The 26,601-nt window shown below is 39.6% G+C and overlaps 2 protein-coding genes across 2 annotated transcripts; both read right to left on the bottom strand.

Moving 5' to 3' along the window:
* ctss2.1 (cathepsin S, ortholog2, tandem duplicate 1) lies at window positions 1-9,332 on the bottom strand. The gene is made up of 8 exons (XM_018676085.2): window positions 9,167-9,332; window positions 7,035-7,159; window positions 6,820-6,942; window positions 4,662-4,814; window positions 3,561-3,785; window positions 2,122-2,287; window positions 1,782-1,884; window positions 1-555 (listed from the first exon to the last, which is right to left on the bottom strand). The coding sequence occupies exons 1-8, from the start codon at window positions 9,183-9,185 to the stop codon at window positions 456-458; spliced, it is 1,014 nt and encodes a 337-aa protein (XP_018531601.1). The 5' UTR covers window positions 9,186-9,332; the 3' UTR covers window positions 1-455.
* Window positions 9,333-11,074: 1,742 nt separating this feature from the next.
* Window positions 11,075-25,758, bottom strand: ctsk (cathepsin K). Its single transcript, XM_018676084.2, has 8 exons — window positions 25,613-25,758; window positions 24,029-24,152; window positions 19,790-19,912; window positions 17,358-17,507; window positions 13,943-14,161; window positions 12,495-12,660; window positions 12,082-12,190; window positions 11,075-11,868 (listed from the first exon to the last, which is right to left on the bottom strand). The coding sequence occupies exons 2-8, from the start codon at window positions 24,149-24,151 to the stop codon at window positions 11,769-11,771; spliced, it is 990 nt and encodes a 329-aa protein (XP_018531600.1). The 5' UTR covers window position 24,152; window positions 25,613-25,758; the 3' UTR covers window positions 11,075-11,768.
* Window positions 25,759-26,601: the final 843 nt, after the last annotated feature.

Genomic DNA, 26,601 nt, shown 5'->3' with positions numbered 1-26,601 from the left:
TCCTGTCAAGACGGTTTTTATGGCAGATTTAACAGACAAACCTGCAGCTGGTGGTGTAAAATCAGATCTTCACCTCAACTGCAGCTACGACACATAACACACATCAGATATTTATGAAGGGCTGACTTTAGCCTGATCAGTCAATCCAGGCCTGGCGTGTATCACTGTGACTGACATATATCTCTTTATTACAGATTCAAACACACACATACCGTCAGACACAAACAAGCACACGGTCTTAAAAGACAGATGTTCAGTGATGACATGTAGGAAAATAAAAAAACAGATAAGTTTAATAAAAACAACTTGTGCTGTGTTAAACTTTAGTATTTAAAGACTTGGCATCTGTGGCCCTTGTAGTAAAACATTCACATAAAATGTTTCTGTAAAAAATATACATAGAAAAATAACTGAAGTTAAATTTTGCTATAGTTTCAGTTCAGGTCTCTGTGTAGCTACATGATGGGATAGCAGCCGTACAGAGCGATGCCACACTGGTCGTTCTTGTTGCGAGCCATACGGATGTAGCCCTGGTCTCCAAATGTTGTTCCCCAGCTGGAGCAGAAAAGAACAACACGATTAAAAAAGGCACAGAACAAGGCCTTTGGACAGGGGTGGATATTTTTTTTTAAAAACAAGAAAGATCTGTTTATCTTAAATATTTTTCAACCAAAAATTGGCCTCGAGAAGAAAGAGGTGCAGTCACAAACTCCCCCAAAGACTCCAACTGCTTTTGACATTTGTTGTATCAGCTAACTTGGCACAAACAGACCTCACATCTTCCCCAGTGTGCTGCAATGCACTGACTGAACCTGCCTGTATTTATAAGGTTGACCACACCCACCATTTCACAGGTGTGTCTCCTCAGTCATTACGTGGATACAAGACACAGGTGGGGAAATGGGACTGAAAAGGTTTCGGAGGACTCACTCTAGGTGATTTAAAAATGATTTAAAGATGTAACGTTGCAGAATAGTAGCACCTATCTTATCTTAGGTGTCTGACTGCTTCAAAAGGGTGACAAGATAAATCTGTGAGGCTGTGAAATGATTAATGGGGAGAGAAAATGCTTTTTCTAATCTTTAATTTTCTTTTGAAGTAATGCATAATTTCACTTTTTAGACCTCAAACAGCTCTTTATGGTTTAAAAACGTTTCATTCTTTGATAAGTTGTTGTATTTTTGAAGCTTATCGTGGCTGTGTTGGTGCAATCTTAACTCTCATTTGTAAAATAAATGGAGGAAAAAATGTAGTAAAAATCTTTCCCACTCATTAATACATCTGCACCACACACACACACACACCAGGGAGAAGCTGATTAAGACTGTATGGTGAGACCTATAGAAAGAGGACTGAAACAAGCTGAAATCTGATGAAGCAGCCTGGGAAGTCACAGTGTTTTTCATGCAATAAATGATGAGAAATGAAACCACTTCTCCTCTATTACACACGCATCATTTTGTCACACTGCCTGACTCACACCAACCTTGCAGTCTCAGTTAATAGTTGCTTGGGAAACAGGCATTTGTGGAATATTTAGTTAACCACTGTCGTCACGTCAGCAAAATACCCAATCCTTAAGCAGGGGGTAATGTTTGGTCTTTGCTTGCTGACACTGAGCTCTAACTTCTGTGTTTCACTTCCTGTTTGTCCTCCAGTGCAGCCAGAAATGACCACAGAGGGAGGAACATATAGTAGCTATACATATTCTCAGTTTATATGTAGGTATGTGTGGACCAGATGTGGATTTAGGGAAGATTGGAGCAGTGAAAAGGTCTCACCTGTTCTTCACCAGCCAGTAGTCTTGCCCGTTCAGCGTGCCGTAGCCCACAGCTAACACAGCGTGGTTCACACGCTGGCTGCAGCTTGCGTCATCATACACTCCTGAAGTGACGGAGGTAAAAATAATAACTAATCCATCTCATTGTATTAATTTTGCCAATATTCAGATTTTATATACACATATTTAGAAAAAGGTTACATATATAGTTGTATTATTATAATTATTGCAACGTATATAGCACACTCCAATTACAACACTGACAACTGCATTTGTTAATTATTCTATTCAGTATCTCGTCCCAGAGCCTGCAGCTGACGAGCTGATGCTCTGTAACTCACCGCTCCTGTAGAAAGTAAATCTGGGTCTTGTGGCGTCAATCGCCACTGCAATGGGTCCGATGGTGGCGATCGCCTCTTTCAGAGCCCCCTCGTCCCCTTCAGGCAGGAAGCTGTACTGGGAGCAGTTGGCGGCACGGTACGTGGGGTTGTATTGGCACTGTTGTTGCTGAAGTGAGAGGACAAACTAGGGTTCAATTATCGAAGGTAAAACTACAAACAATACTAAGCAACAGTGTCCTAATTTGTGATTGTTATGGTTTAGAAGAAAGTTAACATCATTCCCATGTGAGAACATGCAGCAGGTGTGAGCTCACAAAATAAAAATAAAGTTATGGCGTGACTGAGGGAAAACATTTTCAAATGAAACAAAATCTAAAATGTATTCCAGAACGCTTCCTTATTTACTTCTTTCCAGTTGTTGGCAGGTGAGCCAGGAAGTGGATTTCAGACACAGACAGTAGTCACTGTGCTCATTAGGAGAATATTTCACATCACAGACAGAGTTTTTATTTATTTTTCGGTTGAATTAGAGCCACGACACCTCCGCGAGGCTGGAGCAGTCTGTCGGATCGGCTCCGAACTGCCCTCCTCCTCCACACAAACACCAACAACAGCGAAACAGATGAAGCCTGGAGGACAAACATGTTGTCCGCTCCGATTAATTTATTGTTGCTCCAAAGAGACATTAACAGCAGACCACAGACAAGTGAGAAGAGTGTTGCTGTCTGCAGCCTGAAGGGTCGGACTCAACTTCTCGTTGCTGTTCGTACACCCACATTGTTGTCTGATACATGAATTTGTTAACTGTAAACCTGAGTTTGCACTGGATTCTTTCATGTTTACAATTAAAAAGAACATTATGTTTCAATTTCTTGTAAACTGGGGCAACGATTATCGATTAACCCTCTTCTTTCTGTAATCTAACACATAAAGACAAAATAAAACCAACTATTAATATGTACTCAGAAAAACATGGAATTTGATCGTATCAATATTGAACTATAACAACTGTGCAAACAACTGCTAACTCTATTGATCTATTGAACTTACTTCCACAGACTCTGCTCTCTTTGTGACTTGCAGATGTAGTTTTAACACACATCAAAGATCATGCATATAGTAAAATACAACACACATTCATCTCTACTCCCTTTCTTAAATTAGAAGTTTGTGCAACTGTTTTTAAATAAGAGTTTCTGAGTATCTAACATCATCTGTTTTTTATTTTATCTTTTTTTTTTTTCCTCAAAAAACCCCCCAAAAGTTCAACTTTATTTCCACTTTGCCTGGTTTTACTGCTGGTCTCTGGTGCACTCAAACACAGTAGAACACCTGCAGGTCATTGTAAGTCAGTACCTTCCTGCACACCTGGGGATTATTGCCTAATCAAAGCAGCTGTGTGTGGAGCTCTGATCACGGCTTGTCAACCATGCACTCACCTTGCCTGTGTAGGGATATGAAGCATCAGAGTCAATTCCATGGTTGTCGATGACGTACTGGAAGGCATGGTGCATTAAGCCTCCGTTGCAGCCGTGGTTGCCGTACTTGCTGGAACAGTCCACCAGGTTTTGGGGGCTGAGGTCCACCAGCTTCCCTGTCAACTTGGCCAACTGACCCTCCAGGGCCCCTGCGGCACTGAAGGCCCAGCAAGAGCCACAAGCACCCTTGATAGAAAAGAGCAGTTACTCTGATGTCATATACACAAATTAGACAACATATTTTATTTTATAATACAACACTGAGATTGTTTACTGAAGCTACATCAAACCCACACTGACTGAAACATCTGAATCCAATAGTGTTCTTCGAATGCAAATATTCTTAATGTCTTGTGCATCTTTTTATAAATGTTTCCACGTTTGGCAGCTCAGTATGAGACTGTAAAGACGGAGCCAGTGCAGGGTCCAGCAGAGTTTCAGAGGTTAAACAACTCCACAGACTCTCTGAGTCTTGTTTGTCAATTATGTTTAACATGTTGCACAGAAGAGAAGGAATGCCAGAATCAATACTATGTCTCTGCTTGAGCGATACTCATCTGCACAACACGAGCCTGTAATAAGTTGGGTCTGTAAATCTTTTTTTTTCTTTGCTTTGTAAAACAACTTGTTTGAACATGCTGAGAAAGAACATTTTTAAAATACGACACTTTTCTTACACTAACTCCTAGAAAAAGGTTTATTAATGATGTTATCTAAGCTTTTTACCACAACGCAACTTTAATAATTGTTAAAGTATGAAAAAATAAAAACTGCCACAAAAATAACACACACACACACACACACACACACACACACTATGTACAGCAGAGTAACAGACTCACAATTCTTCAACACCAAAAATAAAAAAGTAAAAGAGAAATGTCAAAACTAGTGGTTGTGGTAAAAACAACTTCCTGATTGATTCAACGAATAAGGAACGGGAGGAATGTGGCATATGAGACAACTGAGCTGTTGACATTGTTGATTGCAACACTGTGGCATGAAATGTTTCTGCTTCCACCGTCAGCAGTGATTATTCCAGGAGCCATGTTGAGTTTTTACCTGCATTTTGACACTGGTGACACAGCCCTTCTCTCTCCAGTCCATGGTGTCCGGTGCAGCAGCACCAGATGCCCCCGCGAAGGGAGAGGGTGCCCTCTGGAGGTTAGTAGGAGGAGTGAGTGTGGCAAAGGACTGCCGGATCTCCTCCTCTGTCTGCGGGGAAGCAGATAACAAACGATGAAATAGGCAGCACTGAGGTCAGTATCAAATGGCCCAAATTCATTTAGCAGGGTTTTAAATGAAGCCATATTTTATTTTTTCTACTCAGAAATCCATTATCCAGTGTGATGGGTGTGTGAAGTCACATTTAACATCTGTTACATGCTACAATGTTTTTATAGAGTATGTTTGCTCTGAAAAACATGGCTGTACACTAATAAATCTTTACTGACTTGTTCTTTTTTTAACAGATGTTTTCTCTTCAACAGATGCTAAGAGACAAACATTCACCTACGAGCAGTTCTTGCAAACTTGCAAGAATGCAAAAGCCCCGATCAAGCTGGGGTTCGAACCCAGAGCCGTATTGTTGAGAGGTGACAGTGCTAACCAACACTTTTTTAATGTAGAAGGAAAAATAGGAAAAACTGTTCCTTAAAATCTGTGGAGAAAGAGCAACTGAAGAAAAAGAAAAGAGTTGCAGTCAGTTCTTTATTGTTTCTGTTACATGAGAGCACACATTTTATGCCACAGATAAAACTGTCCATACACAGACTAAAGCCAATGAGGTCATTCTATTCTTTACTTTACGGTATCAGCTTTCTGCCCCCTGAGCTGAGTTAGTTCAGTGAAAGCTCAGTTTACTTCCCCTTTTGTTCTCACGAATCAGCCATGTTTCCTGTGGAATAAACAATGAGTGAACTGGACTAAACTTTGGCTTGACTATTATCCAGAAATGTCTGACACAGATTGAGGCGAGGCAGGTTAAAGGACACAAACCAAACACCACGTCGTTAATATTCCGATACGCTGTTTGAATGATTTTGTCATTTATTAAGTCAGACCCAGGACATCCTGCAGGCTACTGACCGCATGTGAGGAAAATGTATCCTAGTCAGCTTTATCAGTGGTCGAGCTGAGAGCAGAAATCATCTCATTACTTCAATCAGGTCTCAAAGGCCAGAGCCAAGAAACTGTTTGTCAGGCAAAGTAAAGTTAAACCAGCAGAGTTAAAGTAAAGTTGGAACCAACAGAGGAGCCAAAGGGTAAAAAGATAAAGCCCAGCGCTCAGCGGCAACTTTTACTCATTTACATTCTGCATGGGGCGAAAGCAAACTCACAGTCATTTATTTTTTCACTGTATCTCAAGCTTTTTATGTGACTGGAGCTGAAACAATTCTTTCTGTCTGTTCAGTATTGTTACATAGTTTAAACTCAACAGTTTCATCATTTATCTTTAAGCCTGCAATAACTGATTTGTTTTTGGCCACTTGGGGGCAGCAGAAGCAGGTTGCAAATACAATGTTGATCTATCATCATCTTTTAAGACGACACTATGAACTTGCAAGTGCAAACAGCTGTTTATTTACACACCTAGCAGTTATGAAGCAACATTAGCCATTGGGAGTCGTGTCTCTGGCCACCTGGTGAATCGAAGTTCAACATTCACTCTCTTTTAGCTCTGTTTTTGGTCTCTACCAACTCCTGAGGGAAATATGTGGCTCTTTAGCTGCTAAATGCTTATACCGCATGCTGCAGCAAAACCAGCCAACACTGTGAGAGTGAGCTCTGAGGCTGGAGGGCTAAACAGTGAGCTGGAACTAGTTATAAAGCTCCGTAAAGCTGAGGAGAGCTGCAGATTTAGGTGATAATTCTCTGTAGGTTCATCACTACACTGCAGATTAAAACACATTTGGTGCTCTGGTGAATACTGATCACCAGCCTTGTGCTTTAAGGTCCACATCTTTTAAGCCGATATTGTACTTGAATGTTTCATATCCCCAAACAAAGTTGCTTACTGACAGAAAGCTAACACCGAGCCACCTGGGGGTCCAGTTACCTTCTAGCTTGTCGGAAATCCAACATTTACTAAAATATATCTAACCATCATCATACTGTATCTAGTCTGTATCCTGCTGATCTTTCAGGGCAGTCTTAATGAATAGAAGTGATAATCAGAAATTGCTAAAGTAAAGTGCAGCAAAGTGAGCGAGCATCTCACCAGGTCTCCCATGTGGTTCATGCTCAGGTCGTAGGTGTGAAGCCCCATCGACGCCTCCAGGTTGTGCATGGTAATGAGCATCAGGTTCTTCTCCCACAGTTCCCTGCGGCGCACATCCTCCACCTCAACACAAATGCATGCAGAGAGAGTGCATGAGGGCACACTGATATTCAACTGGTAGAGGTGAATTTTTTGACAAACAAATAAAGAAATACCTCATTCTGGTAGTCCTTCCCATGGGTCTTCTTCCACAGCTCCCAGTGAAGGTCCAGCCTGCTGTCAAATGTGGCTGCTGCTCCGACACACAAGGAGATGAGCAGCAGGCTCCCCAGCATCATGCCTGTAACCAAACGGACACATACAAACCAGATGAGACGACAGGATGTCACCTGACCTTTGATGAAGCGGCTGCTAGCGAACACAGAGAAAACAATACGCCTGGCAGAGATCTAGCCTCAACGTCAGAAGCAGACGAATGCTTTCCAGTTCATGAAAACCACACATGCAGAATCAACATCTCAAAGCCTGGAGGATTAGTAAGACGAAGATGCGTTCAGGGGTTGCATTAAACGTTGGCTGACAACAATCAGAATAGACAAAGCAAAGAAGGTAGTTTTGTAAAATATAAGTAAGAAATTTGTTTGGACAGAGACATTGACTTACTTCTTCACTAATTTGATATAAACTCCAGCAGGTTTGTAAAACAGACACCCAACATTTTTTGTTGGGGACTTGGACATATTTAACAATGGACACATGCCAATAAACTTAAAATGTTTCTGAATAAACAAGTTTAACAAGTTACCATGTCTGACAAATACTCAGCTGTAACAACAGTTGAGGCAGTTGACTGCACGAGGTATAAAATGTTCTGCTTAAACAGCGAGTGCTGTACGAGGAGGAAGTGGTTTTCATAAATATGCTGCAGGTAGGTTGTCAGACTGCCAGTCAGCTGACTGCGAACCAGCAGCAACTCATCAACACATAGTCATAAGTGACCTTTAGTTTTTACACCCACAAAGTTAAATTTGGGTTTTGTCTTTAGTAACTTTTTGGTTGCAGATAAAAGCAGACATCCACATACCAAACTGCTGTAAAGGTAAAAGTATCATGAGGAGGTCACAGAGGCAGAGTGGAGTCTGAAAAGTATTTGCTTATCATGTCCAAATGTTCAGTTTTCAACAGTTTGAAAGGAATTCAAATGAATCACAGTGAGAGAAGTTAAGTGTAACAGTCGATGGAAACTTTTTATTGTATAGATCAAAGAAATGTATATGGACATTGTGTTAATGTCTCTGAGATGCTGATTTAACTCTGTGCTTATTTTGAACCATATTCATCAAATGGAGCAGGAAACGCCTCTTTTACTTCTCTTCTACTTGGTGCAGAGTGTCAAAGTATCACTTCCACAAATGTCAAATTATTGAGCTGTGCTCAAATCCCCAAATGAGAACTATCACAAGACCAGAACTGAAACTGATGAACAAGCACTGTCACCAGGCATCAACACCAGTTATTGTCTCATCAGGTTACAATGAAGGATGACGTTACAACAGTTGAAGACTGGATTTTTTTTTTCTGCTTAAAGGAGGAAATCTGTATTTAATAAGTTTAAACAGCAGATAATGGAATCTAATCTCAGGTTAGTGAGCTCAGGGGTCAGACAGTGAATGTAGATCTGCCAGTTTCACCTGATCTACTGAAGGATGATCAACGACTCAACAACTTCATAAAAAGTTCAGGAATTCAAAAGTTCATATTTGTATCTGAGCTACTTTTCTGCCTCCACAAAGAGTCGTTGTTTGTAAACCAGAAACCTAAACCTTTATCTATCCATACACGACTTTTCAACAGAATCTGAAACTTAAGACTCAGTGACTCACCGGTGAATAATGAGTCTCCAACCTGAGGAAATGACCTTGGCTGTTTATTTATCTTATTATTCATATAAGAGATACATTTTAAAAATAATAAAAAATAAATGTTTTAAAGTGTAAACTGTATAAATATCACATTTTACAGCACAACGTTCTTACATTTCCCAGAAAATGACTAAAGGAAAAAAGAAGATTCTTAAAGACTGTTGTCCTACGGTTGTTATTAATCACCACAGTCTCTCCCCTCATGTTATATCAGTATTACAGTTTTATTTTACTGTCGTTTACACAATGACACCTGAAGTCTCTACACAAAGGACTCCTTTTAAAACATAAAAACGAAAGTAAAACTTAAATCACATTAAAGTTTTTATCGACGGATTCCCCTCATAGATGTCTTCATAAGAACAAACATGGCAGAAGATTTGGATGAAAGCTAAACGTGTGTTAAAGAAAAGGGTTTGACTTGCCTTGTTCAGTCGGACTCATCGCTGCTTCTCTGTTGAACCTCTGTGACTCTGTTTTCCTGGTTGATATTTATGATGATAATGTCACATGGTCTGTGGCACCTCTTCCTCTTTTAAAGCAAAACTTGCATCACGTTCTCGCTGGTGTGTTATAATCACCTGTGGTGAGAACGCGCAGCGGCTGAACAGAAGAAAAAAAAACGGAATATATGAAGAAATAAGTGAGAAACAGTTAGTTAAATTTCTGCTCTTAAAGCCCGAAAGACTCGAGTAAAAACAGAGGATTTCTTTGGACAGTACGGGAGAAGGCAGGATATTATATTTACTAAACTAAACACATTAAAACAGATTCAATTTGTCATTTAGAAAAATCTAAAGCTTTAACAGCGCCCCCTAGAGACTGTAATATGAACGACATCTCACAAGAGAGGCAACCTAATCATCATTTCACATTAGAGAAGGCCATGTGGTCGTTGAGATCAAAATGCTCATCATTTTAGAAGCTTAAAAAGTTCAGTGAATGTCACGACAGTCACTGAGATAATTAGATATGAAACCTGACAATTTGTCTGGAAGGTTGGAAAATGGAAACATTGCTTCACAGGAGGGTAAATTGCAGCAATCTGTTCATTGGATTTTGATATTTCCAGTGAGGAAGTGAAGTTTTCGGTGAGATGATGGTGCAGTAAGAAAGGTCAGGGAGGTCACTGAAAACCCCAGGATTGGTTCTCTGGAGTCCAGTCGGTAGTTGCTGGGATATGCGACTCTGGACCGCAGCGTAGGGGAGATTGAATATCTGACAAGACAGGGAGCTGGATGAAAGGTCAGGAGGTCATCGTGTTTTATGGCTGCCTGCCAGCTGTTGTTTAGGTATGTGAACCAAAGTGTTGGATGGATGGATGGATGGATGGATGGATGGATGGATGCATAAACCCATTCTGCTGTGAATATAAACATACAGTGCTACATGGTTATGGCCCCTGACATGCACTTTATTCTGGTCTTGTTTCACCTGGAGTGAGTGACCTAAAGTGATGAAATTGACATTAGTCAATTTATCCTTAAAGCTGTGTGCATGCTTTTTACCTTTGGGTATTCAGTGTTGGGATGATATGACTTGGATTTAGCATCACAAACAAATACAGTGGGAAGGTGCATCGTTTCAAAGATCTAATGATTAGAAACCATAATTGCCAGTTAACAACAAGACTGATATTTACTAAAATGACTCATAAAACAATGTTTTGTTTGTTTATTTCTTTTTGATTCATCTATAAATTGCAGGGTGACCACAGTTCCATCAGTGAGTCCAAAATGATGGAAGAGACCTCTGCACACATCAGACCTTCATCAGAGCATGCATAACCAGCAGGTGGAGTCTGTACCACCAGGGTGTGCACAGGTGTTGTGGATAGTGCTAATGATTAGAATGTGTATCTTCGCCTGCCTGTTCATTGCTGAGTTACATTATGCTCTGACCAAGACTGACTGAAAACTCAGAAAATAAAAACACTGATACTTTAAAATAACATTTGTCCTTGTCTGATAAAATGAGACAAACTGGGACTTGTGATGAGATTCTTAGAATAAATGGACTGATGTATGATTCTTGCTGCCAGGCATCACATATTTACTGAAGTAAATGCAGCTCATTTACAAACTCTCAGGATATGACGTCACTAAACATTGCGCTGTTGTAGTTGACAAACATTTGTTTGGAGGTCAGGGGTGTGAAAAGGTTTACCATTGTTCTATCAAGTGTAATCAATGATTCAGGTATAAAATATCAGCTTATTAGACTCACTACAGTTTATGTACTGAAGGGCCAGTTAAATTTCTGGTGCTGGCTATTTGCTGACCTTAAGAAAAGTGTTTCCCCTCAGTTTAGTATTAAAAATTCCAATTGAAACATTCAAATTCAAAATGAAACCTTTATTAAATTTCATAGAAAACATCAGTTTACAGTTTAATCATGAGAAAAGTGCTGAACAGAACAATAACAACAACAAAAGTTGATGTGATCAAGTGAAAAACTGACTAGGATTTTAGAGGAACTGCTTCTGCATCAGCAGGAAAGGAGGAGCTCCCATTGCCCAGCAATGTTTCCTGTCACACTGAATTTCAATTTAGTTAGTTTTCACACAAACTGTCATTAAAATTAGAAAGTGAAAGTTTCACAGACTACCAGCTTAACACTGTAAAATGTTGGTTGTCCCTGGTGTGTCTGTAGATTTAACTTGGCACTTTGGTTAGTGTTACTAACACCATGCCCTGGAGGTACTGAAATTATATGCATTTCTTTATGGAGCCAACAACAGTGGAAGTGTGTTGCTGTGGAGATAAAACTGAAAAGACGTCAGGGGTTCAAAGTGCTTCAAATAACTCACAATAACCAAACATCCTCAGATGTTTTTAAGGACACTTGAATCCAAGAGTCCATAATATTTTCATACTAGATACCAGAGGAGATTCTTTCCAAAAGACAGTAAGTCCTATTGTTGTAGTGGTTACTGAGGACTGGAAGGAGCTCTCTTCATGTATAGTAGTCTGAGCAAAGCCCCTTTGTCTTCTTTTGTCTTCCTCTTGAGCTCCACTCTCATCATCCTCACATGATGGGGTAGCTGGCGAGGTTGGCGATGCCGCAGAGGTTGCCACGGTTACGTGCCATCAGGATGTAGCCCTTGTTGCCCCAGCTCTCGCCCCAGCTGTCAGGGGAAGACAAAAGATGGAAAGAAAGAGAATGTGAGAGGTTTTGAGCATCGCCAGGAGTCAAACAGCATTTCATGTCATCAGTTTGTCATCAACGCGGCCGACAGAAGGCATCATATCAACGCCACGCCAACAAACAGCCTGTCGTTTCATTTGGGCGGCCTTATGAGCCACCTGCTGCCATTCAGACAGGTGATGTGATGTCCCACCTGTTCTTGACGATCCAGTACTTCTTCCCCTTGGTGTTCACTCCGTAGCCCACTGCCAGCACAGCGTGATTGATGTCTTCTTTGTTGCAGTTGCGGTCGTAGTAAATACCTGGGCACATGACAGAGGGGAAGAGTGAGAGAGGAGGAGAGGCAAAAAATTCTCCATGATGGTGTGTTCAGGGCACCTTATTCAGATATACATGCTGTAAGTCTAATTTCCCAACATAAAGGTCTAACTTCTGCTTCAAAGCCCTCTGCACACTGCCAGGTGGAAAAATCCTGATTGGCTTAAAAGAAGAAAAACCAAATGTACAGTGCTGTGAGTGTTATATCATAATCCTATTACTTTCAGTTGTTGGAAGGTAGCATGTTGTGAAGTAGGCGTAGGTAACATGTCTGAGTGGTTCACTGACCTTTCTGGTAGAACTGGAAGGTGGACTGTGTGGCGTCGATGCCCACAGATACTGGACCCACTTTAAACAGCGCAACAGCCAGTCCGTGCTCGTCACCCTCTCTGATTTCCTTGTAGCCTTTGCACTGGGCTGCCACGGCTGATGAATTGAAGCGACAAGGCTGGTCCTGTAGACAAGACAGAGGAGGAGAAAAATGCTGAAAATATTTGTTTCAGACTCCTTTATTCTTACTGGAATGACTATTTTGTAAGCACGTTTTCAACCCAAATAGCAGTGGTATCTGAACTTCAGCGTAGTCTCATAGTATCATCAGCATCGTCACCATCATTTTAAGATGTTTCATGACAAAGGAAAGTAATCATTTCTAAATGACAAATAGTTGATAGCTGATGGAAACTTAATTGTTCAGTCATTTTCAAGTAAAAATACATTAAGAGTTGATGGTCTCAGGTCTCAAATATGAGAAGTTTAAATTAAATTGAATATTTTGGTTTTTTTTTTTCCTGTGGTTCAGGCAACATTTGCCTGTAGTGATCTGAATTTCCCTTTGTTTTCTGATGGTTTATAGACCTAATGAGTAATTGATCAGCAAAACAAAATGATCTTTGGAAAAATCAATCATGAAAACAAATGGCAGCCGCAGCTCTGCACATCGAATCTTGTGATTTTACTGTCACATGCACATCTCACGTCATGTGACTGATCACAGCCTAAGTACATTCTTGGTATCCAAACAATGGGGAGACAGCAGCTTTTAATCATTAACAAGCAGTTCAACTTCCTTCTCGTACCAATAGATGACTGAATAGGAAACTATGTTTGCTATGTAAGACAACAGCAGAGTTCCTGCTTCATAATTTCCACTGAATCACCTCCACCCAATCAAATATTGGCTGCCCCTTTGCAGTTTTTATGCATGGTAATGTGTTTGGGGCCAGAGGTCACACTCTGGCAGCCTGGTGAGGAACTATTGGCCACTTTGGTTTCAGTCTGTGTCTGCAGCTCTGTTACTGTAAACAAGTGATTTCTGGAAGTTGTCATTTTGTTTTTTGCAAGACTGTGGGTCTCATTTAAAAACGCCAGTTTAATTCAACTCTAGCTAGCCTGCTCAGTCTAAAGATAACAAAAACTGCCTAGAGCCGTTTTACACCTTGGTTTTGTATAGGATTTAAACAAAAATGTTAATTAGTGAGCTTTAAAGGAGTTGGTAGGCAGGTTTTGATATAATATAGAACATCACACCAACACCAGCAAGAGAACGAGTGTTAACACATGACAGGAAAGAAAAGCTAAAAGTTCAAATATGTGGTGAGCCTCACTTCCTGTGGACGCTGGACTACAGTCACAAGACACATGATAGTTTATTAAGATGACTGAAAAACTGACCCACTGAAGGGAAAATTATTTCTTCTGCGTCAATTATATCTGTGGCATTGTGACTTTCATACCTCTCCGACGTATGGGTAGGCCTCCTCAGAATCGATGCCTCCATTTTCCTGGACGTACTTGAAGGCGGTGGTCATGTACCCTCCCCCACACCCATCGTTCTCTGTGACACAGTCCACCAGGTTCTGAGGACTGAGGTCCACCAGCTGACCCGTCTTCTTGGCCAACTGGCCCTCAAGGGCCCCAGCTGAGCTGAAGGCCCAACAGGAGCCACAGGAACCCTGTCAGGAGGGAAACACAGAGGGGCTTAATGTCATTTAGCTTTGTTTGATGATCCAATAAAAACCAAGAATGATATCAACCCAACACTGATCCTCTTTCTGCTGACTTCATTTTCAAATACTAAATGATTAACGAATCTCATCTCATTAATACCTCATCAGCCTAAAGGAAAGCAAACTGATTAATGGGAAATGAAAAAGAGACAGGAGCAGCTTGTGTTTTCTCCTCTCAGTTCCACTGGGGGGCAGACTTTGACAACTTTGAATTGAAAGGTTGTGTGAGAAGTGTCTTCATGTAACACTGAACACATGAAACATGCTGTTTTATCATGCATTAATAATAATGTATTGAAGACCCCGACACTGTGTTTTAAATGAGCTCAGAGATTAAAACCTTCTGCTGAGAGCCAGGTCTCATCACCTAAACATCAGTGTAGGATCCCTCTAATGCTCTTGTGGCTCAACGGGAGCAAATCCCTGCAGCCAACATCTGGTGAAAAGCCTTTCCGGAAGAGTGGAGGCTGTTTACAGGAGCATGTTAATGCCAGAATTACATGTTCATACATGTTCAGACCAACATGTTCACACTATGTACCCAAACCAATATTTGTGGTTTAATTTGACGAGTGATAGGAAAAATGATAAAATCCAAAAGTTAAACATGATTTCATTTGAAGAACAGGATCCCTACAGTACAGAGCTGCTTGTTTATGGGCTCTTAGTCTGAAGCAGTAAAACTCTATTAGAGTCATTGTCAACTATAAACTCTCGCCTGCTTTTGAGTCAAAACACCTCAGGCTGCTCCTCCTCAAGGAAAACACTCTGACATTCTGCTGCTCAGAGTTGCTCCAATTAAAAACTTTGTAAATGTGTAATCACATCAGTTCACTGGGGGTGTTCTGAGTGTGGCTTTGAGCTCTGGAGGAACTGAAATTTGCCTCAAACAAACAAAACATCAAAACACAATTCAGTCATCATAAAAGGAGCTGAGGAGGAAGCAGCAGAATTGTTAGTATGCACAGAGTACAGTCAGCCTGCTGAATGATTCATGAACAACAGGAAGCCGAGGGACAGCTCAGTAAATCCTGTTTATAGCTGCAGGTTGGTTTTCAGCCATCAGAGGGAGACAACATCCTCCACATACATACATACTATTATTATTATTATTAGTAGTAGAAGTAGTTATTTACACTACAGTACTGCTACGAAGTGTGAGCTCAATTTAAAGGAAATAGTCATCCTTGTATTATAATTATAATCACTCTTATTGTTACTATTATTATCTATACACAGATATTTTTTTAAATTGTGCATTACTTTCTCCTGGTTATGTCTTTTAACAAGAACTGGACTACAAACTCATAAAACCTAAATTACAGTGGCTAAACACGCACCAAAACAAACTAAAACTGAACAAAAAAATGTTAGATTTTATTAAAAATCACAATATTAACCCTGGTGAGCTCTGCTTCAGTGCCTGCTCTGATATTCATTAGATAACATAACATCACTCTGCTGCTAACCTGCCTGTGAGCACAAAGCACAGATGTACGCCATATTTCAGTCTATGTACTTCCTGTCCTACTCAATCCTTGTTTACATAAATATGGCCCGGCTGTACGACCTGCTCATAATGACTAATTACATCTGATAATCAAACCCATTCCTTTGTTTTCAAAGTCCATTAGGAGTGAGAACAGGCTGTTTCCCCGGGCTGGTCACATGAATGTATTCTAACTGGAATTATTTGTGTAATTTTCCATTTTCTGGTGCAAAGGAAAGAAAAAAAATGATGGATGTTTCCATGTATTTTTCTGAAAGCGTTCATCCTCTTTTTCAAGGCTACAAAAGAAAATATTCATCATATACTCTGAATCTCATTCAGCCATTCTGAGGTCACCTGCTGCTGCGAGGTCACTTCACTCACACATGTTAGAGGATGTTTCTGAATGTTTTAATTCAAAGTATCAATGATGCAAACCTTGTATCTCCAGGACTTATGAACTCACAGATTGACATTTATGAGGATGTCATAGGACCAATAGGATACAAAAACAATTAGTTACAAGGTTTCTGTGGGTAAATATCAACATATTAATATGTCCTCATAATTCTGAATGATTATGTTCATATTTTCCCAAAAGTACCCACTGATAATTGTTGATTATTCAAGTTCATTGAATAAAAACCCTCTTATTTAATCATAATCATGTCTTAATGTGTTATTTTACTTACTTTGTATGTTCCCAGTTGATATCATAATTTTTAATACTCTACAGCCACATTTCCCCACAGAAATCAGTTAGATTTCTATGTTTCCTTCATAACATTTTGCTTGAAAACAGCCTTAGGAACATTCTCTCAGTTTTCCCCAAAGTCTCTGACAAAACTTAACAGGAACTACAATCTGTAGATTACTATCTTTTATTTCAGTTACCAAGAACACTGTCAACAGAATTATCAAAAACAGCAGCTTCCTCCACTGTGAGACAATGGGTGTTCCTGTTTTCTTAGGAACGATGACACAGTAATTTCAGTCTGCCCTCTCATGTTTCCAGTCTGTTTTGGTTGCTGTACTTACTAAGGCATAAGCAAAATGTATCACATGATCTTGATTCCTAATCACATTGAGAGCTCCTATTGCACAAGCCCTGTCCTTCCTTGTGTTCTGAATTTCTGATTGTTTTGATCTTTATCGTATTCCCTTGAGCTGCAGTGACATGTTGTAGTTTCTCAGCTATGCTGCTGATGCCAGAGGTGTGAAGGTAGTACAATCTCTGCCAATGATTTAGTCAACCAACAGGTTCTTCCATTTCCCTGCCCATTAATTAAATATGCTTTCACTCCATCTCTCTGTGTAATATTCATCAGAGTCAGGATTTTCCTGCCAAAGTCTGTTTTTCAGACTGGATCTATTCATGCCTGCAGTTCTGTTTCATGCATCCAGCTACCTCAGCTCTGATTTTGGCCATCTCTGATAATCCTCTGCAAACAATGAGTTGAAACTCAATATCAAGCTCTGTAAAGCCAGAAGCAACCGGTTTCACATTTCACAAATATATTGATACTATAAAATTATTGATTATAGCCATTAAACACAACATCAATTTGGATATTTTTTTTCTTAGCAAAAGCTGCCAAAAACCAACCAAGTCTAGAAGTTTTCAAATGCTGGATACACAATAAGAGGTCTGACCTGGTTCTTCACTGGAGTCACCATGCCCTTCTTGCGGTAGTCGACAGATTTGGGAATTCTGGACACGTCATCCAGAGCCATTGTGTAGCTGCGATCACGGTTCATTGGGACCTGAAGGCCTGTCAATTTGTCAGCCACTTCCTCTGATGTCTGTGTGGATAGAGACACAAAATGTCAGTCATTTTTTCATCATGTTTCAGGTCTTGGTGATGTTGCTGAGCCTCTCACTTAGATCCTTAAAAAAACATGCAACAGCAGGTGGAGTTTCTAGATCAAAAACATTACAAGCAACCAAGAGAGCAGAGGTTAAGGCTTACAGGTTGTATTGTGCTGACAATAGATGGTATGAAAGTTTCATTGGTTCCTGGAAGAATCGTGTGAGATAAAAATGTTTTGGGGCAAGAACAAGAGAAGGGAGGCAGAGAGGATTTATTTTTAGACTAAGACAAGAACAAGTAAAAGGAGATATGGGAGAGGGAGGATTTGATTCAGCAGGGTGACGGAGGATGAAAAGTATTTCATGAAGAGATGGGTTTAACACAGTTTACTCCAAAGTGAAATGTCATTTTTCTGTACTATGCAAATGTGGAAAAGGGCTAGAAAAGGTGTAAAGGTTTCACATATAAAAGCTACAACATTTACAAAACAATGACATCAAATGAGGTGAAAGAAGGTAAGTGATCTCTGTACTGTTCTCTGATAGTCACAATGAAACTGCTGGTTAGATGATATTTAGAAATTATCTTGAAAAATCCTGCCATTTAATATCAGCAGAATTCCCCAGTGCTTTCATTATGGCTCAGGCTGTAAGCAGATAGATTATTAATGGAAGAAATACACGCCATCTGTTAATTTCTTTCATTTCACCTTAAGTGCTTCCAGTCAAAATGAAAGTAGAAACACATCCTTCATTTCCCAGCCACCTGTTCCTACATAAACATGAAATTGGCCATTTATCCTGAATTTGGATGTGTGTACATGTTTCTGTCACTAAGATAAGCCAATGAATGTATTTATGCATTCTGCTTTCCACCCACTTTTCATAGACAGGTTATTACATCCGGCATCTTCATGTGAAAAAAAAACAACCGTCAGTCATGACCTGCACTGACATTCATACCACTGACTACAGCTGATTTAAAGACAAAGAACCCATTTAGTTTTACCTCACCAGGCTGCAACATGCACGAGTGATGCAAAAAAGAAAGATGACAGCAGCTAAAAGCCAAAACTTCTGAGGAAAAAAGGAACTTAGAAGCTGGTTTTAACTGACTTTTGCTACACACTTTGCTACACAATTAAACATATTTGTTTTTATGTACAGTATTTAAAAACACTATGGTGAAAAGAGGAAACAATATCAAGTCTCACTCATCAGAGTCACTACTGGCCTTTGCACCTTAGCACATATTATCTTATTGCATATTGCAATTTTGCCCAGACTGTAGCAGATAGTGGCGCAATACCGATTGGTTTCTACACCTGCAAAAATGAGTTTACTAATTGATTAGTCGTGAGGATTTGATGCCTTTCTCTGTTCTACATGGCAGTAAACTGAATCTCTTTGGCTGTTGATTGGATGACAAGCAAGACATTTGAAGACGTTCCTTTGGATGGAGAGAGATTATAGTGGCCATTCTTTACTATTTTCTGAAATTGAAAATAATCAGCCTATTAATTGATAATGAAAACAGTTCCTAGTTGAAGCCCTGCTGGTTTAAGTTGAATGGGTGGTGCAGCATCAGATGCTGAGACATTTGAATGGCACACAGCCATAGTTACTTGTCTTGTCAGTTGGTGATTTTTTACTTCATTAACCTGGTACAGCTGTCTCAATGTTGGCACCACAGCAGCTGGACTGAGCCAGTGATATCATGGATAAAAACCAAGAACAATAGAAATAGGGATTTGATTGTTATGTGGGAAGGTTCCTCAGTTCAGTCAAGACTGTGCTACTGTATAACATATACTGCAAATACTCATCACAGCCACTGAATGTTGATACTGTGCTATATGGGTTAAGTCAGGATCAGACTACATGACATGTCTTTCAAGATATTTGTGAATTAGGTTATTATAACCAATCACAGCATGTGGTTTTTCAAGACTTGTAAAATATGCAAGGATGACTGGGCAGGAGAGGCCAGAGACAGAGATGTGAACAACGGCGGTATCCGAAGCATTGCTGAGCATGTTGAAGTCAAAACGAGAGAATATAAACAATGCTGATATGCTAGTCTTTCTGTCAGGGCCTCATGAGGTCTTCATCTTCTACTATGATAATCAATACAGGATAAAAGTTGAACCTTATGTCTATACAGTCCACGTCTGATCAGGTCTGTAATAGGCTGATGCCACATTATATAAGCTGAGGCATGAGTCCAAACGTGGTTTTGACAATAATGCAGACCTGCTTCTTTGTCTGTACTCACCATGTCTCCCAGGTGGTTCATCCCCAGCTCGTAGGAGTGGATGCCCAGCGCTGCCTCCTGGTTGTGGGCTTCGATCATAAGCATGTTCTTCTCCCAGATGGCCCTGCGGATCCCCTCCTCATCCTAACACAAACAGGAGTGCAGGTGTCGTTTAGTCTCAAATCAAACACAGAAACTGGATGTGTTCTTTACACCTCGAGAGATAATAAACATTCTTTTAGAAGCTTTGAAATTGTCCCTTTAGATTTTTAACCTTCTAATGCAGCAAAATATAAGATGAGATGAACTGGAGAGCCCTGAGGTGAGAAACATATTCTAGCTGGTGACAGGAGCAAACAGTGGAGTTTATGTTTGGTCTCCATGAACATCTGAAATAAATACCTGGTAAATATGAAATGATCTCACAATAATTTCTAACTTATAAATTGACAAGATCACCCAAAGGCATCATTAAACAACTGAGTGGCTTTCAGTGGATAATGGGTTGTGTCTTCCATTTTCAGACAACTGAAGTCTGAATTTCTTGTCAGCATTTGGAGGAGAGACTAAAACATTCATATAATGTTCTGTCTAGATGCAGTCCCATCAATGGGTGAGCCACAGTAGTGGACTTACACACTGGTCCTTTTCACCTGACACAGATGGGCTTTGTAGGTCATGACCTATGCAAAATATTCCTGTATCACTTATATCTCAACTTTAAGTTTTGCTTCCCTCCCTTTTCTCCTACACTAACACCTGACATCTTAAAGAAATTAATCTGGGCAAATAGGGCAAATCTACATTTTAATTAGCAAAGAAAGAAAGCTGTGTTACAGCCCCATTTCATTAATTGGGTCAATTAAACCGGTGCACATTCACACAACAATCTTCCTTAGTGCAGCTTGTATAGTTACAGTAATATAACTGTCCCATGCCATTGCAATTTCTGTTTACATATTGCTTTATGCTTCATTTTAGAACACACCCCATCATCACTAGGGTGTCTTTTATAGGCAAAGAAATATCTGTGTGAGAGACTGACTTACATTTATTTGATGTCACTGCTGCTTATAGACACTAAATTGGAATAAGATGCAGTCAAGTGCTTGGATGGTTATCTAAAAAACAACCAAGCTCTGCTTAGTATTCATGGTCTTAACAACCATTAGCATAACTATGATCATTATTTCTATCTCAATATCCATATCCACGTAATGGAAAATGCAAATGATGCAAGCAAACTCTGATTCTATTACAGTGATGTCAGTTCAAGGAAGGTTGAATTAGAGGAAGTGTTGGAGGAATACTAATCAAAATCACCACGAGCGAGCGAGAGAGAGTCTTTTCTGCTGACTACACATGGGTATAAATATACACCACATAATGATCATATGAACACTTTCAAATTAAATGCATGTCCACACAGAAACAAAGGAAAACAACATTAAACACAAATGCTGACATGCTGCACATGAACCCAGGCACATGCAGCACTGTAGATAAACTGCACACATGTATCTATACACAAACACACACTCGCACTACACAGCTGTGGAGCGGTGCCCTCTGGCTGGAGGTGAAGAGTGAAGGGATGACAGATGCTCAGCAAGCGCTCAGGAAGTAAATTTGCAGTCGGCTCTGGTTTACCGCCAGCTAAACTACATTTCCTTCCTTTTTCACAGCCAGGAACTAAAATGCAAATAAAAAAAAGAGGTCTGGGAATTTTAGAGACAGATAAACTCAAACATTAGGTAATATATACATTTTCACTGTTCACTGAAACTCGTGACACCTGATGACTTGTTAATGATGAGACATGTTAATTATTTGCATAGTTAAACTCTAATAGGACCTCCTGAATCAAAGTAAATAATTATACAAAGTCACTTTGATAAAAGTGGGTCTACAGCCTTCTGGAGAAAAACTTTCTGAATTACTGGCTAAGGATGAAAAAGATGAAGTACTGTAAATTCTCATTGTGCATGTCCTGCTTTACTTTTGCTTCTCTGTTCTCTAACTCCATCTGTCTTGTTTCCACTCCAGGCCAAAACACGGAAGTAGAGCAACCAGTGCCAGTCTCACATTTTCATGTTTTTTTAGTTGACATTGTTTCCTCAGCATTTACAATACATAGCCTTACTATATAACTAAAGAAAACAGATGCAGTAAAGATTCACAGTTAATGATGTTAGATAACACTCTAACTTATAGTGAGTAAGAAGTTGCCTTGTGTTGTGGACTAAGTGTACAGACATCATTCAGTGCTGATTTTTACTTTGGCAGAGAGAGCATTCTTCTTGTATTGTTAACAATAAATAATGTATCAGGTGAATCGATGCAGAGAGAGAATGCATCAATGAAATGTCCATGGACAAAGGCATTATTGAACTTTTCATGTTTTTTTTGTGGGCACTCAGAATTTTCTTATGGATGCAGAAAGATTGTGGCCTGTTTTCAAAATTGAAAAAGTCAAAAGTGAGGCTTGGGGGATAAAATACGACATGTTTATAGACATATGATGCAAATCCTGTTCTCTGGCATCAAAGCCCAGTCATGTCTACTCACCTCCTTAAGACATATCCTTTACTACCAAAAATGGTACCAGGGAAAATAACCTTGGTTTAATCAGCTCTAATCCACCGAATTGTTTGGGCACTTTGGCTTTGGAAAAACTTTATAAACCTGTCTTTCTACCATTGAGCAACAGATATTCCTCTACTACCCGAGCTTTATATCCTAAACAAGGATTCCCATTTACATCAGCACTTTTTTGTCTCTGCAATACACCAAAACACAAACTTTCCAGGTATTCCAGTTGGTGCTAATAACACACAAGATCAGTCAATATGCTGATGATGTACCATTATTCACTCAAACAGCAGTCTGAAACATCTTTGAAAATAATTTCTGGCAACCTCTACAACTTCAGCATTCTGTGTAATTAAATAGATAAACTATCCAATACAGTTTTTCTGGGATGCAAAGAAAAAGTCTCTGAAATGATAACTATCCACTGAATGTCTTCATCCACATCTGTAATTGTAACATTTTAAAAGCAATTTAACTTATCCTCTCTCCTATCTGAACCAACTGTAAAAGCCTATCTTCATTTTCATCTTTGACATAAAAAGGAACGATGAGCTATTTAATAGTCTTAATGACATATTCAGATTATACACAGGCAAACGGAGTGAACAATAAAGCCAGCCAAATGGAGATTTGGTAGTGGCGTCAAGTTCCTTAAAAACTCCTACAACGAACATCTGCTCTGTTTAATGTTCTCTCTGCAGATCTGCATCCTCCCAAATACATAAATATCCACCAGACGGCTAACAGCAGAAATAGACCAGCTGAGAGAGAGAGGAGACTAATGCTGAACTGACTGGCCGCTAAATTGAGTCAGATGTATACAGACAGTGAGTCAAACACTAAGATGTCCGCATTGTACAACTCACTGAAGCACAAAGACAGAGAGAAGAGTGAACAAAGCTTGAAGGCAGGAGACAAAAGTAAAAAAAAAAAGCCAGATAAATGCACAGACTGCTACACACAACTGAGACTGGAGCTATAATGAAACTTTGACATCCTTTCCCATTAATGTCACTCTGATCTTTCTTTCTGTCACTCTGTTTCTCCCCCTTCCTTTGTCCTGACTGTTGAATAAACAGTTTGCTCTCCTGGAATGTGCAGATCTGCAGTTCTGAGAAATATGCATAAGAAGTCAGAATTTAAGTCAGCATTAATTTTCTTTGTATTGTTTTTAAAGGACCATTTGTCCTGTACAAAACACATCTTGGGCTCAGTGCTGAACGGTGGTAATGAAATATGAGGCATCACCGTAAAAGTATACAGATTCATTGAAGTATACAGTTTATAAATTAGTACATGCTGTTTTGTCTCTGAGCTTTCCTTTTCACTGTCAAGCATGCAGTTGTGCAGTTCTAGTCATTTTAGCTGAAGAAAACATCCAATGAAACTGTCTTTACCAGAAAACTAAAACTGTCAATACAGAATGATATTTTTTGCCAGAACCTTGAGCTTGTTCTCCACACCTTGTTTAGAATTCCTCCAAAACCCGTCCTACTAGTTATGACAGGTAGTGTCTGAATAATGTCTTCAGGCCTACTTCTTTACACTTCAAATATGTGCCTCTTTTTAATGACACTTTTGCTTGTGCTTTTTCTGTATGTAAAGCCCTTTGTCATTTTTTGTGGAAAGGTGCTGTATAGCTACATACAGGACATAATAGACACTGACCAGGCCATTGTATTCTCTCCTGTGTGTGGTCTTCCACTGCTCCCACTGGGCGTCCAGAAAGGCTTCATCCAAGTGGCCCAGAGCTGAGGCTGCCAGCAGCAACACGCACACATACGACAACATCCTGAAAGGACAATAACACACAAACCTCATGTTTTAATATACAACAAACCAGAGCTTAAGTACACGAGACCTGTATCCACCTAGTACCCATCCTGTGTTGGCTGCAAAATATAAAATTAAACTTTTGCTTTAGCATTTAGAAGTAGTACACTAATACATGGTTCAATGTACACTATTGCCACATTACTTTGTAGAGGTTTCTGTGGAATGAGTTACAGTCACTGCATTTCTGTCAATTGCCAACAAGGACCAAGAGTATGCAAGAGTAAGAGTTTCTATTTCCATGGAACCGTCTAACAGCTGGATTTGGAGGGAAAATCATAGCAGTCCAGCTGGTCGATGACTTAAAACAACAACTGCTGGTCTGAGAGCTGTTTCCACACAGCCAGGAGTAAAAGTCTGGGGGAAGAACTGAACTCATTTTGTGCTTTCGTTTGCCACGGAGATAAAAGATGTTTGTCAGCAGCTTCATACTAAACACATGAGTATCAGCCCCAACATGAACAATCAAACTCAATAAGTTTTTGCTGTTGTGTTGAAAAAGCTCTCTCGCTTTCTCATCTGGGATTCAGACACATTCTCTGTGCATTTTTAACTCCAGACTTCAAAAAAAAAAAAAAAAAAAGGAAAAAACCCACTGCAGTCTGAATTTTTTTCACCACCTTTGCCTCTGCTTTCCTGCCATCTGTCATTCATCAACGTCTCCTGTTGTTTTAGCTCATCTGCTTCTAATCTGCATTTGTACCCACTGTTTCCAGTAAAGGCCACTGACCTGTTAAGTTTAACAAAGCTAAAAGCAGAAAACTAAATATTTCTTCTCACTCTGAGGCTGTGTAAAGTGAGCTGCTTTACATTATCTGCTGCCTACACATAATGATTATGCTGTATCTACCATGGCTTCACCCTTGAGTGATTTGAAGTAGCTTGATTTAAATAGCAAGGTCTCATGATCTGTATGCAAATAATTCAGCTTACTGAAACAGTATGTGCACGTTGCTGTGTTGCTGTCTGAGTCATAAAAATTCTCCTGGTGATAGTTTCCTTAGGTTTGAGAAATTATTTTAACATAAGGCATCAGTGTATTTTTTCATATGTGTCTTGTAGTTTTCCATGAGTAACATTAACTCTGCAGAGCTCTCAGTTTAAACTGCAGCTCTGACGTAGAAAAATCCTTCTATCAAGGTGCAACTGGGTCAAAATCATTCTCTAATCCTAGTCCTATTAAAACTTATACTTCAGAGCCTGAAATCTTAGGAGTCTTTACTGGGAAATTAGGAGCTATAATGAAATGAGTTCTGGATCACTTTCAGTTCAGCTCAGTTACACATTAGTTAGTTTACTTTTAGTGCAAAACATCATAATAATCTGTTCTAGTCCTATAAAACCATCCCCCCTGAGAGGGAATTCACAAAACTGAGAGTAAAACTCTGTACCAGGAAATCAGTAAACAATAAACTTTACCTTAAGTTCAAAGTCAAAGAGTTTGGTGAAGTCCTCTGAGTCTGTCAGCTTCTTCCTCTGCTGTCGAAGTAGGTCAGTGTGTGAGTTTATATTCGCTGAATTTTGAGGAAGTAGGAGCTCCAGGTCTGGGGCGGAGTGTTTTTTTTTCTTTTTTCTTCTCCATGTATGGGAATTACATCTGGTTTCACTAAAACGGTAAAGATCCAAAAACCAGATGATGTCAGGTGTCGGGTTACACATCTGAAAACTCGACAGAGGCAGGAGACTGTGTGTTCTGCTGCAGTCTGGGTCACTGCTTGAAAAATGAAGAAGGTTCTTGCATATTTAATAAATACAACTTGGACCTTGGACTTTATTGCCATTCTAACCTCAAACATCACTTCTATTGTTTATTAGACCATTATAAAGCATGAACATGTGCTTTGTTCTTAGCTGTTATGTAAGTTTTAACTGGAAAGTATACTCTAGTTTGTATAGCAGAATAACCATCAACATTCCTAGTGACTGCATTCTGTTTGCTTATCTGCTCCAGGACCTTTGTATTGTGCATGTGAGCTCACTGGCATGACTTTCTGCCACACCTAAATGGAATAAAGGCAGCATCACAAGTCAAAATTTCTATTTCAGACCAAGCACAATAAGTTTCACACAGAATTTCAGTTGTAATTTTCTGTTTTCTCTTCCCTTCCTGTAATGAATGAGGAAATAAGCTCTGTGGCAAGACTTATGATACTGACAGTTTTTATAATTTATTTTTTTATTCCACAATTAAACCACATGCACAATAAATAGAAAACTAACATTGTATACCATCAAAATTCATGGATGAGATATTAACTGGGTAATTTTTTTCATTGTTGTTTTTGCATACTGCAGTGTGAAACAGAAAAACCACGTGGGGAAAAAACACTGGACATCTGATAGTACAGGGAATAGAAAGTATTATGATACTTGACCTCAAACACTGACAGTTGGAGTGGAAATGCTGA

This window comes from Lates calcarifer, linkage group LG15 (assembly GCF_001640805.2).
Source record: "Lates calcarifer isolate ASB-BC8 linkage group LG15, TLL_Latcal_v3, whole genome shotgun sequence".
Classification (NCBI taxonomy): Eukaryota; Metazoa; Chordata; class Actinopteri; family Centropomidae; genus Lates; species Lates calcarifer.
This window is presented reverse-complemented; position numbering and strand designations above follow the sequence as displayed.

Coding starts and splice junctions, on each gene's coding strand:
- ctss2.1 (XM_018676085.2), bottom strand. Junction 3,786..4,661: donor TCACCAGTGTCAAAATGCAG/GTAAAAACTCAA, acceptor TTTTCTATCAAG/GGTGCTTGTGGCTCTTGCTG. Junction 2,288..3,560: donor CATATCCCTACACAGGCAAG/GTGAGTGCATGG, acceptor CTCTCACTTCAG/CAACAACAGTGCCAATACAA.
- ctsk (XM_018676084.2), bottom strand. CDS start 24,151: ATGTTGTCGTATGTGTGCGTGTTGCTGCTGGCAGCCTCAGCTCTGGGC. Junction 17,508..19,789: donor TGAACCACCTGGGAGACATG/GTGAGTACAGAC, acceptor CTATCCACACAG/ACATCAGAGGAAGTGGCTGA. Junction 12,661..13,942: donor CCTACCCATACGTCGGAGAG/GTATGAAAGTCA, acceptor TCTTGTCTACAG/GACCAGCCTTGTCGCTTCAA.